Below are 13,059 nucleotides of genomic sequence, written 5' to 3'. Positions count from 1 at the left end.
GGCTGGACTAAGAGGATGTTCATCACGGTGTTGTTTATGATCGAGAAAACCAGGAAACAACCTGCATGCCCAACGTTGGGGATTGGTTAGAGTCAGGGTCCACCCATTTGAACGAGTGTTCTGCAGTCACTAAATATTATTATTATACATAATTATTTAATAAATAAGTAAATGATAATTATAAATTATTACATGGTACACTTAAGCCATGTGCATTTCATGATATGTATGTTTCACTTCAAGTTCAAGAAATAATTGTAAACAAATGTTGGACGCCAGTAAGTGGTATCCATGCTGAAGGGTCTTTATCAGTATCTGCAACTTTGAAATGTGCCAGGAAAAAAAGACAAGTGAGCAGAGGATGGAAAGATAGTCAATGAGGCAAATGTGGTAAAATGTCAATGGTAGAATCTCAGTGGTGGATCCGAGTGCTTTGTATAAAATTCTTTGAACTTTTCTGTACGTTGGAAGGTGTCTTAATAAAATGTTGGGGGGACAGCTCTGGGCATAACAATTCATTGAGGTGGCCAAACCCAAAAGAAATCTTTAAAAATTCATTGATCTTCCTTATTTTGTAGGAAAAATAATTGCCAAAATGTTAACGGCTCTTTTGGCAGAAGATGGAGACAGCACTGTGCAGGCAAGTGTGTTTCTTCTTTCGCCTGTGAATTAAAATGATCGTTAAGAAGTGTTTCGAAGCTTCTATCACTTGCATCATGGGAAGTTAGCTACTACAAATACTCAGCACCAGCAAAAAGGAAAAACACCTAGGAGGAGTTTTTCAGCAGTGGTTATCTCTGAGAGGTGATGAAGATTTAAATCTGTCTCTCTCTGCAACTGCAATTTCTAATTCATCTGCAGTGATTTTCCCTTATACAAGAATATTTTAAAATGAAAAAAAAACAAACAAACAAACCCAGCACAGAGTACTACGCTGCCAGTAACAAGATAGCCTAACAGGGTTCCAAGCCCTCCGTGTGTACTTTTTTTTAAGATTTTTTTTAATGTGGACCATTTTAAAAGTCTTTGTTGACCCCAGTTTGTAAACCAAATGAATGAATGAGTTCATACTGAACACCTGCTGGGTGTCTGAACCCACCAGATGTCACAGAAATAGCTCAGATCAATGACACTGTCAGAGATGATCCTTCTGGACTTCCCTAGTGGTCCAGTGGTTAGGACTCTGAGCTTCCACTGCAAGGGGTACAGGTTTGATCCCTGGTTCAGAATGAAGATCCTGAATATTGCATGGTTCCGCATTGATATTGATATAGATCCCCCGACCACCAAAAAAAAAAAAAAGAGAGAGAGGGATGCCCATTTCTTCATATGCCCTGTGTCATACAGCTTTTGAAAATGAGCCCATAGGGTTTCATGATCAGGACAGCAAGCTCTTCCCATCCTGAGGGGAAGGGGGTGTCAAGCACAATTCCATTTCTGTGATAATTATCTCCTCATTGATACAGACATAGAACAAAACCCAGAGACAGCTGCCCCAAAATGTGAACAGTAATTATGGGTAATTTCCCTGCCTTTATCCTTCGCTGTCTTGCCAGAGTTTCTTCCCCATCCAGATTGTATTATTTTATCATAATAATGAAGCAGAGCTATTTTCATTTGGATAAAAAGAAAAAGGAAAAAAAAATGAATATCAACTATACTTCTGCTTTTGAAAGGCAAAAAAAAAAAAAAAAGCAAAGCACAGAGGCGAGGAGGAGACACGCCCAGGGCTCATTGGGCCCACCCTGGGAGGGGCTGAGATGATGGGGGACCCTGCCCACCCCCTCTCTGGCACACTGGTGGTGTTCACATTTTCAGCAGAGCTCACACTCTGTATAATCAAGTAAAGAGTGGAAGGTGTTTTCTCAGTAAAGATTCAGCCAACGGCAGGAAATCAGGGCGGGCCCGGGGGAGGCAGGTCTGTATGACGGTGGGCAGCAGGCCAGGGGGCGGTACCTGTGTTGTCGGGCATGGAGGCTTGGTCAGTGTTCCGTTCTCTCTTCAGGACGATGTTGCCAAACTGGAGAACGGCCGAGACCATCCGCAGCATGGCTAGGGGGCAGCAGAGAGCGAGGTCACGACACGTGGCCCAAGGTGTGAACTAGCCCCTTAGAAGCCTACCTGAGACAACGAGGACCTACTGCACAGCCCAGGGAACTAGACTCAGTCTCCTGTAATAACCTATCATGGAAAAGAATCTGAAAAAGGATATATATACGTATAACTGAATCACTTTGCTGTACATCTGAAACTAACACATAATACATCAGCTATACTTCAACACCTCAATTACAAAAATAAAATTTTAAAAAGAAATCTAGCTTAAAACCCTATGTCAAATTACACCACCACCTGACTCCAGGCACGTCTTAAAACACCTGAATGGATAAATGAATTCTGTATTTTATAGACGTGCGTCCATGCTAAGTCGCTTCAGTCATGTCCGAGTCTTTGCGACCCTATGGACCTTCTGTCCATGGGATTCTCCAGGCAAGAATGCTGGAGTGGGTTGCCATTCCCTTCTCCAGGAGATTTTATATATGAGGTTTGCTTTATTGCCATTTGGTGTCTGCTCATATCCGTTTTGGGCTTCCCTGGTGGCCCAGTGGTAAAGAATCCACCTGTAATGCAGGAACCACAGGAGACACAGGTTTGATCTCTGGGTCAGGAAGATCCTCTGGAGGCGGGCATGGCAACCCACTCCAGTGTTCTTGCCTGGAGAACCCTATGGACAGAGGAGCCTGGCGGGCTATGCACACATGTCCCTTTTATAAAGTGATGTGTATAAGATTTAAATATAAAAAATACTATATATATATCTCACTCTGGTGTACAGCAGAAATTAACACAACATTGTAAATCAACTATATTTCAATAAAAATTTTTAAAAGGCCACCTTATCTGATGTATAGCATTGATTCACACTGAACTCACAACCAACATTCACGATAACTGGAAACTGAAGGGAGCTTTTCTTACACACCTATTTTCTCTGTACCCAGCATCACAGTCTTCTTGCTCCTAGGGACACCAGATGGCATTAAGCACTACGCTTGGAGGAGCATTTCAAACAGTGAAATCGCCAAACAAAAAGCATCCCCAAAGTGAAAAACGTGGCACCCACTAGGTTGCAGAAAGGATACTGGTTTGCAGTGTGAACTAGAACAAGAAAGCGGAATGCAGCCCCTGGAACCTGGTTGGGTGCTCCCTGGGCAGCTCAAAACTTTCACTCCTCTATGAATGATGCCAAGGACCACACAAACACCAGGACTGTTGGCTTGGGGGTTACAAATAACTGTCGTGTGTAGCTGATTTCTCCAACTCGGACGCTGTAAAAGATGGATTGTATTTGTACGTCTGTGCAGAGGAGCCTGGCCGGCTATGGTCCATGGGGTCACCCAAGAGTTGGACAAAACTGAAGTGACTTAGCACGCAGGCACCAAAAGGGCTAGACATCTCGCCATAAGTGGGCAATGCTGCCCCCTAGAGGACACCCTGGGAACGTGCAGGGATTGGTTGGCACAGGGATGGGCACCACCCCAGCAACATATTGGGGTGTTTCTGGACATCACAGAGACTGCGCGGGTGGGCACCAGACGCAGCCCATCTGTATCACAAAGAGATGTCCACGTCCCGAGTGATTCTGAAACATCCCAGTGGACATTCGTGTCTATGAATAATGGTTTCAGATGCTCTGAGACTAATCCGAGCTGTTTTACATACATACGAAAATGTCTGGTGTTTAGTTTTAATAGAGGGTAGTCACTGTGGGATCCAAAGGAACATGGGTCTTGATTTTGTTCAGAACTGGATCTAGATTTGGTCAGGACTTCCCTAGTGGTCCAGTGGTTAAGACTCCTGCTTCCAATGCAAGGGGTCTGGGTTCAACCCCTGTGTTGGGGAACTACGGTCCCACACGCTGCCGAGCAGCTGAGCCCTTGCACCACGACCAGAGGGTCCGGCGGCACAATGAAGGGTCCACGTGACTCAAAGGTCCCAAGTGCTTCAGCTAAGACCTAATACAGCCAAATAAATAATTTTTTTTTTTTAAGAAAAAGAAAGTGCACAGACTGTTTGTCTGTTTGTTCCAAATTCAAGAGCAGGCAGAATAATCTGTTCCAAATTCAAGAGGGCAAGAGGAGAAGGGGGCGACAGAGGATGAGCTGATTGGATGGCATTGCTGACTCGATGGACATGAGTTTGAGCAAACTCAGGCAGATGGTGAAGGACAGGGAAGCCTGATGTGTTGCAGTCCACGGGGTCGCAAAGAGTCGGACATGGCTGAGCAATGGAACAACGACAACAAAATAACTCTATGCTGTTAGACGCCAGGTTACGGGGGTTTCTGGCGACTGGAAGGAGCTTGCGGGGACTTCGAGGTGCTGGTCATACGGGGTGTCACTTGCAGAAATTTTCCCAAGCTGGGTGCTTCAAGCTCACTTTTTGGTGTCTGTGCTACATAAGCTTCTGCACAAAGTTTACTCAGGAAAAGGGCGTGGTGGGAGGTGGAGAAGGCGGGGAACTCTTCTGGGAGACCTGTGCCAAAAACACGTAACCCGAATCTAATCAAGAGAAAGTGCACCCACACTGAGAAAACAACCAGCCTGTAATCTCCCAAAGTGTCAAGGTCACAAAAGATAGAGAAAAACTCAGGACCCGTTCCAGACGGATAAAGAGTAAAGTGTGACAGCTAGATGCAACACGTGTGATCCTGGACTGGGGAAGCGTGTGTGTGTGTGTAACAAAAAAAAAATTTTTTTTTTTTTTGCTATAAAAGACATTCCTGGGGAAATTGGCATAAGGTCTGTGAAAAAAGATTTTTTTTGCCATAAAAGACATTACTGGGACAGTTGGCATAAGGTCTATGGATTAGATAAACAGTACCCATAATGCCAATGTTCATTTCCTAACGATGACACCGTACTGCGTCTGTGTCAGAGTATGCACTGACAGATTCAGGGGGTGGTGAGATGAATAATGCCCCCCCCCAAATGTCCACAGCCTGAATCCTACGGATGTTACCTCGAAGGGAGAAACAGACTTAACTGATGTGATGAAATTGAGGATCTCAAGACAGGAGATGAATCTCGCATTATCAAGGTGGACCCTAAATGTGATCGGAAGGGTCCTTATAACGGGAGGCTGATGGGGCAGCCACATGAGCAGCGGTTAGAGTGATATACTTTGTTTCTGTTTTCTATTTTTGGGCCCGGCCAGACAGCTTGAGATATCTTAGTTCCTCGACCAGGGATGGAGCCTGGGCCCTCGAAGTGAAAGCACTAAGGCCTAACCACTAGACTGCCAGGGAATTCCCGAGAGCACTGCATTTTGAAGATGGAAGAAGGGGACACGAGCTAAGACATGTGGGTGGCCTCTGGAAGCTTAGAAAGACAAGAAAACAAATCTCCCCGGAGCCTCCAGAAGGGACCAACTCTGCTGACACCTTGATTTTAACCAGTCAGATTGATTTTCGACTTCTGACCAGGGGAGGGAAGTACTTTTGGTCAAGGAGTAAACGTGTTATTATAAGCCATGACATTTGTGATCATTTGTGTCAGCGGCCATCAGAAACTAACACGAAGGGTGAAGGGGTCCCTGGGCAACACCCCTACTCTCAACAACTCAGAACAAGTAATTAGAAAGACAGACGAGCATAAAGTAGATGTAGCAAGTGGTGATGCTTGAGAAGTCTGGGAGAAGGCATGCAACAATTTTGTGGACTCCCTACTACTCTTCTGTAAACTTGAAATTATTCAAAATAAAGAGGGTTAAAAAAAAATTCCTGAGGGACTTCCCTGGTGGTCCAGTGGCGAAGACTGATTTCTAGTTGGGGACCTAGATTTCTAGCTGATTTCTAGTTGGGGACCTAGATTTCTAGCTGATTTCTAGTTGGGGACCTAGATTTCTAGTTGGGGACCTAGACCCCACAAGCCACAAGTAAGACCCGGTGTGGCCAAATAAATAAATATTCTTTAAAATCTCTGAAAACAGAAGTGGAGAGGGTGGTGGTCACTGGCTTGACAGCTTCAAGAAGTCTTGCTCTGAATGACACACAAGAAACTGCTAACTGAGGTGGCCTACTGGGAGCCCAGGACACTGGAATGATCACATACCTTTAATTTTTTTTTAAATTTCATACCCTTTCAAATATGAGACCTAGTCTGGAAAACAAAATCACTGCTGAGAAAAGAGTCCGTTTCTGGAATTAGACAGTGAGACTGCAGTGATGATCACACAGCCTTGGGAATATATTATTAATACAAATGCTGGGCTGTGTACTTGACAATGGTGAATTTTACTGGTATGTAAATGCTAGCCCTCAAAGGAAAAACGGAAAAGGCTTTGGTAGAGTTTGTGGGGCACGCCGGAGTGTGCAGCAATGTTCATTTTTCCTTTCCACCTCCACCAAGGTCGTAACTCCTTGTCTACTGGCTCCTTACTCATCTTCTAACTGCTTCTAAGCCCTCCATCAATGGGTTTGTGAATGAACTTCAGCTTGCCACTTTAGGGGGGAAGAATCCCTTCCACAGTCATCGCTACTTTTGGGATTCAATCTAATCCCTTGTCAGGATCCTTGGTACACCCTGTCCCTAATCCTCCCACCGGCTCCAGCCCAGGGTCCCCTCCCTCCAACCAGCCAAGCCAACCACGTTCTCAACATGTGACACTCTCTTGCCCCCAGGCGTTTACCCTGGGACTTCCCTCCTCCTACAGGTCTTCCAGCACTATACAGTCAATGGAATTCTCCAGGCCAGGATATTGGAGTGGGTTCCCTTCTCCAGGGGATCTTCCCAACCCAGGAATCGAACCCAGGTCTCCTGCATTGCAGGCGGATTCTTTACCAACTGAGCTATCAGGGAAGCCCGGTAGTACCATCTATACCTGCTTAATTCCTGCTGATCAACAGGGCTCAGCCAAGCGCCGCCCCGTCCAGCGGCTGCCCCGCCCCTCCCGAGACACCACGCCCCCGCCTCTCCAGCCCCCTGGCCGTCACAGTCACCGCACCATGCACCTTCCAGGGGTCACTCTTCCACTGGATCGACTTTAATCTATTTGTGTCATTTGATGCTCCCTGGGTCTCAGCGCTCCAGGGGGCAGGGGAGCGCTCTTTTGGCCACAGTTCCTTTCCCCCAGTGCCTGCAGAGATCCGGCCCGCAGACTCCATCAGGCGTCGAATGAGTAAAGAATGAATGAATGCACAGCAAAGGGCTCTCTTGCTGTGTGACCTTGGCAAGCAGGATGGCCTTCTGGACCTCGGGTTCCACCCCCTCCCCCTGCAGCACAGTGGGCGGGGCGGGGCTGGGGTCAGGGGGCTGGCTAGAGGGGGACAGCCAAGAATCCCGGAAACCCTGGGAGGTTTGGGGGGGGGGGGGAGAAGAAAGACACCTCATAAATAGATGAGGACATCTCCTGATAGACGGACAAGGAAGGCCACCATCAACTGAATGATCATTCACCCTTAGCTCAGGCCCGACTCAGACTCGCGTTCCCCCTGTGGCCTTTAAATGGCCTTTCACGGTTGGCTTAGCAACCTGCGTGGGTGCGGAGCACCTGGTGAACCTGACGCCTGAGGGTTGGCAGTCAGCGCTGGCTGGTGACTTCAGCCCAGCCGACCGCAAGCAAGCCCCGGCCTGCGAGGGTGGGGGCACGGGGCTGGCGATGCTCTGATGGCCTCACGTGAGCGCGAGGCCGCCTCTCTGCGTGCCAGGCTCCCTGCGCAACCTCCCCGCTGGCACTGGCGGTGCCAGTGTGGACGGGAAGTGTGGAGGGGATGGAGGGCCTCCCTCCACCGGCCTCCAGTGCTCTCTGCCCTGGACCTCCCGAGGGTGACCCAGAGGCACCCACCTGCCTCTCTGGGAAGGGATAACGGGCTGGCTTTGGAGTCAAACTGGGTTCTACCACCTCCTGGTCAACTGCAGTGACTAGGCAGACACCCCACCTCCCTGGACCTCTGTCTCCTTTTTCGTTTTTGTCTTTTGGCCGAATTGTGAGGCTCGTGGGACCTTAGTTGCCAGATCAGAGATCGAACCCAGGGCCATCCCAAACCTACGAGTCCCAACCACTGGACTGCCAGGGTTAGGTATGTCTGTTTCCTCTTTTGTCCAGAGAGTCTAGAGAAAAAAGTAAATAAATAAAACCGTCTGACCCTACTACTTGGAGGGGAGATACAAAAGCACACTGTTATGAGACCCCATCCACCTGCCACACCAGCAGAAGCAAAAGAGGGGACAACACTGGCTGCCGGCCTCCACGTCCGGGAACAGGTGCGGCAGAGGCAGGGTTTGGAAACGAGCGCCCCCTTATGGACGGCGGCGAGGTCGAATCAGCACGATTCTAAAAACAGCGGGTATTTCCCTGGGGGGAAGGAAAACGGCGGTGACGGGATGGAGATTAGAGCTGAAGACCATGAAGCCATGAGCAGGTAATTGTTGGTGCCTGGGGATTCATGATCTTCAGGGGCTAGTGGTAGAAACGGGCAGGAGACCGCAAAGAGGCCCAAGTGTTCTTCTTGGGTCACTGAAAATGTCCTAAATTGATTTTGGTGATGGCTGCACAACTCTGTGAAGCTAAAAGCCACTGACTCATACACTTTAAATAGGTGAACGGTTTGGTATATGAATGATATCTCAAACAGTCGTTATATGTCCGTCAAAGCTGGATAAAATTTAAAAATGGCACTTCTCCTTGGACTCAGAATTTCGTTGCTAAGAACTGATGCTGCAGCTCTGTTCACCTGTGAGTTCAAAGATCTACTTCTAAGGATGTTCTTGGGACTTCCCTGGTGGTCCAGTGGTTTAAGACTCCACCTGTCAATGCAGGGGACATGGGTTCGATCCCAGGTCCTGGAAGATACCCACATACCACAGGGCAACTATGTCTGGGCGGCACAACTACTGAGCCCGAACCCTAGAGCCCCTGCTCTGCATCAAGAGAGGCCACTGCAGTGAGAAGCCCATGTTCTGTAACTAGAGGAGCCGCCCCCAACCTCGCCGCAACTGGACTCACTAGACCCAAGTAGCAGTGATGACCCAGCACAGCCAAAAATAAAATTTTTAAATTATAACAAGAATACTTTGGGCCCCTTTTTGGGGGTAGGTGTCATCCCAACAGCAATGGGATGCAGTCACCTAAACAGTGTGTCTGCAAGGGGCAGACACGTTCCAAGAGTCACAGTTCATCAATACAGTGAAAGAGTACTGCAGGAGATGTGGGTTCGATCCCTGAGTCAGGATGACCCCTGGAGGAGGAAATGGCTACCCACTCCAGTATTCTTGCCTGCGGAACCCCACAGACAGAGGAGCCTGGCGCATTACAGTCCACAGGGTCGAAAAGAGTCGGACACGACTGAGCACACACACATGCCTGAACCTCAGTCCTGGAACTGGAGAATAATGTGTGTCTTTTCTTTCGTGCCTAAGATATTTCTGGCAGGAGATGCAGGAAGCTTAACAGCGGGAAAACTAGGGCTCAGGGGGGCTGGGGGGAGACTCGGTTTTCACACGATGACCTTTGATCATATTCAGATTATGTCATTACACGCAGTCAGTGCTGCAAAATTTTTGTCTCGGGTTTGCAAAAATCGGGGCTGCTGGCCATGCCCACCACACCGCAGGAGGGTTACTTGAGGCGACCTGTGTCCAGAGGCCAGGAGGGACCTGAGGGGCCCAGGCCCCCACCGTCACTTCCCTCCAGAAATTTGTCAGCTGCTCAGGATGGAGAGCGGAGACACACAGGCGGGGCAGTTACGCAACCTGCGGTTGGGAAATCGAGCGAGGAGGCCTGGGACCCTGTGTCAATATGCCCGAGGAAGCCCGGCCTGTTTGCAGCCTGGGTGGACAGCCAAGCTGGCACTGGGTCTCCAGCCCTCCCCACTGGCCCTGGAGCCAACAATAGCTCCCAGGGCCTCCTGCAGCGCCGGAGACCAGAGGAGAATGAGACCCAGTCCAGCTCCTGCTCAGTCCTGGAAATCAGGGTCCTTCTCTACGGGACTGGAAAAAGGAAGCACAGTTCATCCAAACAATGAAATGCCAGGCAGCCACAAAAAAGACTGAGATTTGCCCTCTACGTACATGTCACGGGTTGAACCCTGTCCCTCTGCTCCCTCCCAAAATATATTAAAGTCCTAACGCCTGGGACCTCACAGAACGTGACCTGATTTGGGTATTGGGTCATTGCAGCTGCAATTATTTAAGTGAAGACGGGATTACAAGGGAGTGCAGTGACCCCTAATCCAAAATGACGGGCGTCCTATAAAAAAGGGAGATTGCAGACAGACACGCAGGCAGGGAGGCGCGCCCCATGAAGCTGAAGGCAGAGATCAGGTGATGCTTCTACCAGCCAGGGGATGCCAAGATTGCCAGGAAACCACCAGAAGCCAGGGGAGAGGAAGACAGCAGAATCTTCCAGGGCCAACCAACCCCGCCGACACTCTGATCTCAGACTTCCCGCCTCCAGAACTGGGAGATAATTGATTTCACGTGTTCAAGGCACTCATTTGGGCTTCCCAGACAGTGCTAGTGGCAAAGAACCCACCTGCCAATGCAGGAGATGTAAGAGACCCAGGTTGGATTCCTGAGTCAGGAAGATCCCCTGGAGGAGGGCATAGCAATCTACTCCAGTATTCTTGCCTGGAGAATCGCACAGACAGAGAAGTCTGGAGGGCTACAGTCCATGGGGTCTCAAAGAGTGGGACACGACTGAGCAACTTAGCACATACGCAGGCACTTGTTTATAGTACTCTGTGATGGCAGCCCTGGCACAGTACTGCAAACAAACTACTCTCAGAACATACTGTTTGGTGAGGAAGGTGGGGCAAACAGCAGAACATGGGCTGATGAGCTGAGTATTTCACCCCAGGGCTCCAGGGCAGACTCAGGGCCAGTCAGGGTCTTTCCTGTACCCTCATTTCAGCCTCCTCCGGCCTCCAGTCCGTCCTCCGCACAACCCAGAGCTGCTCCTCTGTGGCTCCCAGCCCTCCCATGGCTCCCTAGTGCCCTCAGAACAAAGTCCCCCGCCCCAACTGCCTCTGTGGCCTCATCTCCCCACCCACCTGGGTCACTGACTAATTGAGGCCATTAGAGAATTAGACAAGGATCTTTCTTTTTTTTCAGCCATACTGAGCAGCATGCAGGATCTTCGTTTCCTGACCACGGCTCGAACCTGTGCCCCTGCGGTGGAAGCCTGGAGTCTTAACCACTGGACCACCAGGGAAGTCCCTCGAGAAGTTTCAATGCCTCAAACACACCATGCCTTTCCTGCCTCAGGGCCTTTGCACATACTGTCCCCCCCCCCCACCTAGTACGTTCTTCCCTGATAGCACCAACATACACATCTGAGCTCTCCAGACCTTCGTGCAAACATCACCATCTCACCATGTCCTTCCTGATCCCCTATTTAAAGCTCCCTCCCTCCTCCATTCCCTGTTTCAGTTTTCAAACCGAGTCATAAACGGCCAGGTGCCCCTCTTGCCCGTGCAGTCCACCCCCACCCTTTACCAGGCAGGGTCTGGGCTCACTCACAGGTGATCTCCTCATGGGTGAATCCCAGGACCCGCAAGGACTCCAGCGTCTCCTGGAAGAGCTCGCGCTCCTGGCCCGGCGAGGACGACGGCCCGTTGGTCAGGAAGCGGTAGTGGGAGAAGGGCTCCAGGAGCAGGTCAGCTGTAGGGGTAACGGCAGGGGCCAAGGTCAAGTATGAGCCGCAGCATCAGACTCGTGTCCTGGCTTCCTAAATGGCCACCCGAGGACGAGCATCACTGCCCCACTAGGAACCTCAGTCTCTTCCTGTCAAATGAGTCGGGATCCTTTCTTCACGGGTATGGTGGGAAGGGCCGGCCATGAAGTGGGAACTTAGCACATCTCAGACCTTTCCTCTTCCCTCCTTTCATAGTGATTCTCAAGACGCAGAACTGCCCAGAGCAGGTGAGAGGCGCCCACCGGCAGAAGCAACAGGGCTGCGGGCGCCCGAGTTAGCAGAAGCCACGGGACAGCAGGGCTCGGGCGGCAGAGCGTGTGTGGGTCCGGAAGCCACCGGGAGCAGAAGGCTGGGTGTTGAGGGATCAGGAGGCGGCCCAAGCTACAAGGTGGAAGGAGCCAGAACGCCAGGGAGCCTCAGGGCAGCGGGGCCGCCATAGAAGAGAGAGCCTCGGGGAGGGGGGTGCATTTCCCCACTCAGAGGGCTGGAGGGGCGCAGAGCAGGAGGCAGAAGGGGTCTCAGGCAGGAGCCGGGAGGCAGGAGCTCAAAAGCCACGCAAACCACGATCATCATCGGGAACCACGCAGCGGCAAAGCTGGATTCGTCACAGCACGCAGCTGGAGGAAGCGGAGCCCCGTGGAGGTTCAGGATAGGGTGGGCAGGAGCTGTGTCGCCGCGGAGCTGGAGTGAGCAAGACCCAGGAGACAGCAGGAACCAAAGGACAGCAGAGTCTAGGGGTGGTGAAGTTGAGAGGCAGAGGGATCCGGGAGGCGAGAGAAGCCGCCACCCAGCAGGAGCCTGACATAGAGCAGGTGCTTGACAAAGGTTAGTGCCCCCCACGTCCTCCTCCCCAGGGGGCCCGCATGCAACTCGCACCCAGCCCCCAGGATCCGAAGGACTACTGACCCTTGAGCTGCTCCCCGGCGCCTCCCAGCAGCTGGTAGAAGATGTGGAAGCTACACTCGTCCTTAGCCTGGCGGATGGCCCGCGACTTCTCCAGCAGGTCTGGGCGGGGGCCGAGTCAAGGTGCCGCAGAGGAGGGGACCCCCTTGGGAGAGTACCCCCCCACTCTCTCATGGAACGATAGAGGCGCTCACAGACCTGGCGGGCAAGCTAACTGGACCAGTAACTGTGGACATGCGTCACTTTAGCCTCGGGCACAGTTTCTTCACCTGTGCAAGGGGCCTGACGCTAACACCCATCATGAGTCCCTGAGGTGCTGTGGGGGTAAATGAATCACCATGTAGCCAACCCCTGGGCAGGTACCTGGTTTGTCTTACCATGGATAAGAATGCTTCCTATCAGGACTTCCCTGGCGGTCCAATGGTTAAGACTCTGCACTTCCAGTGCAAAGGACACAGGTTT

At 50.7% G+C, this 13,059-nt stretch overlaps 1 protein-coding gene across 6 annotated transcripts in view; it reads right to left on the bottom strand.

Annotated features, from left to right (window-relative positions):
• The window catches only part of MYH14 (myosin heavy chain 14), an 88,168-nt gene that overhangs the window by 45,546 nt on the left and 29,563 nt on the right, over positions 1-13,059 (bottom strand). For all 6 annotated transcript variants that reach the window (XM_043899891.1, XM_043899892.1, XM_043899893.1 and 3 more), the window contains 3 exons: positions 12,601-12,699; positions 11,520-11,660; positions 1,957-2,052 (listed from right to left, as the gene is read on the bottom strand). In XM_043899891.1, the coding sequence (XP_043755826.1) occupies positions 1,957-2,052; positions 11,520-11,660; positions 12,601-12,699 (336 nt within the window). The remainder of the gene's footprint in view (positions 1-1,956; positions 2,053-11,519; positions 11,661-12,600; positions 12,700-13,059) is intronic.

Source organism: Cervus elaphus, chromosome 4 (assembly GCF_910594005.1).
Source record: "Cervus elaphus chromosome 4, mCerEla1.1, whole genome shotgun sequence".
Lineage (NCBI taxonomy): Eukaryota > Metazoa > Chordata > Mammalia > Artiodactyla > Cervidae > Cervus > Cervus elaphus.
The sequence above is the reverse complement of the archived record's forward strand: the minus strand, read 5'-3'. Positions and strand labels throughout refer to the sequence as shown.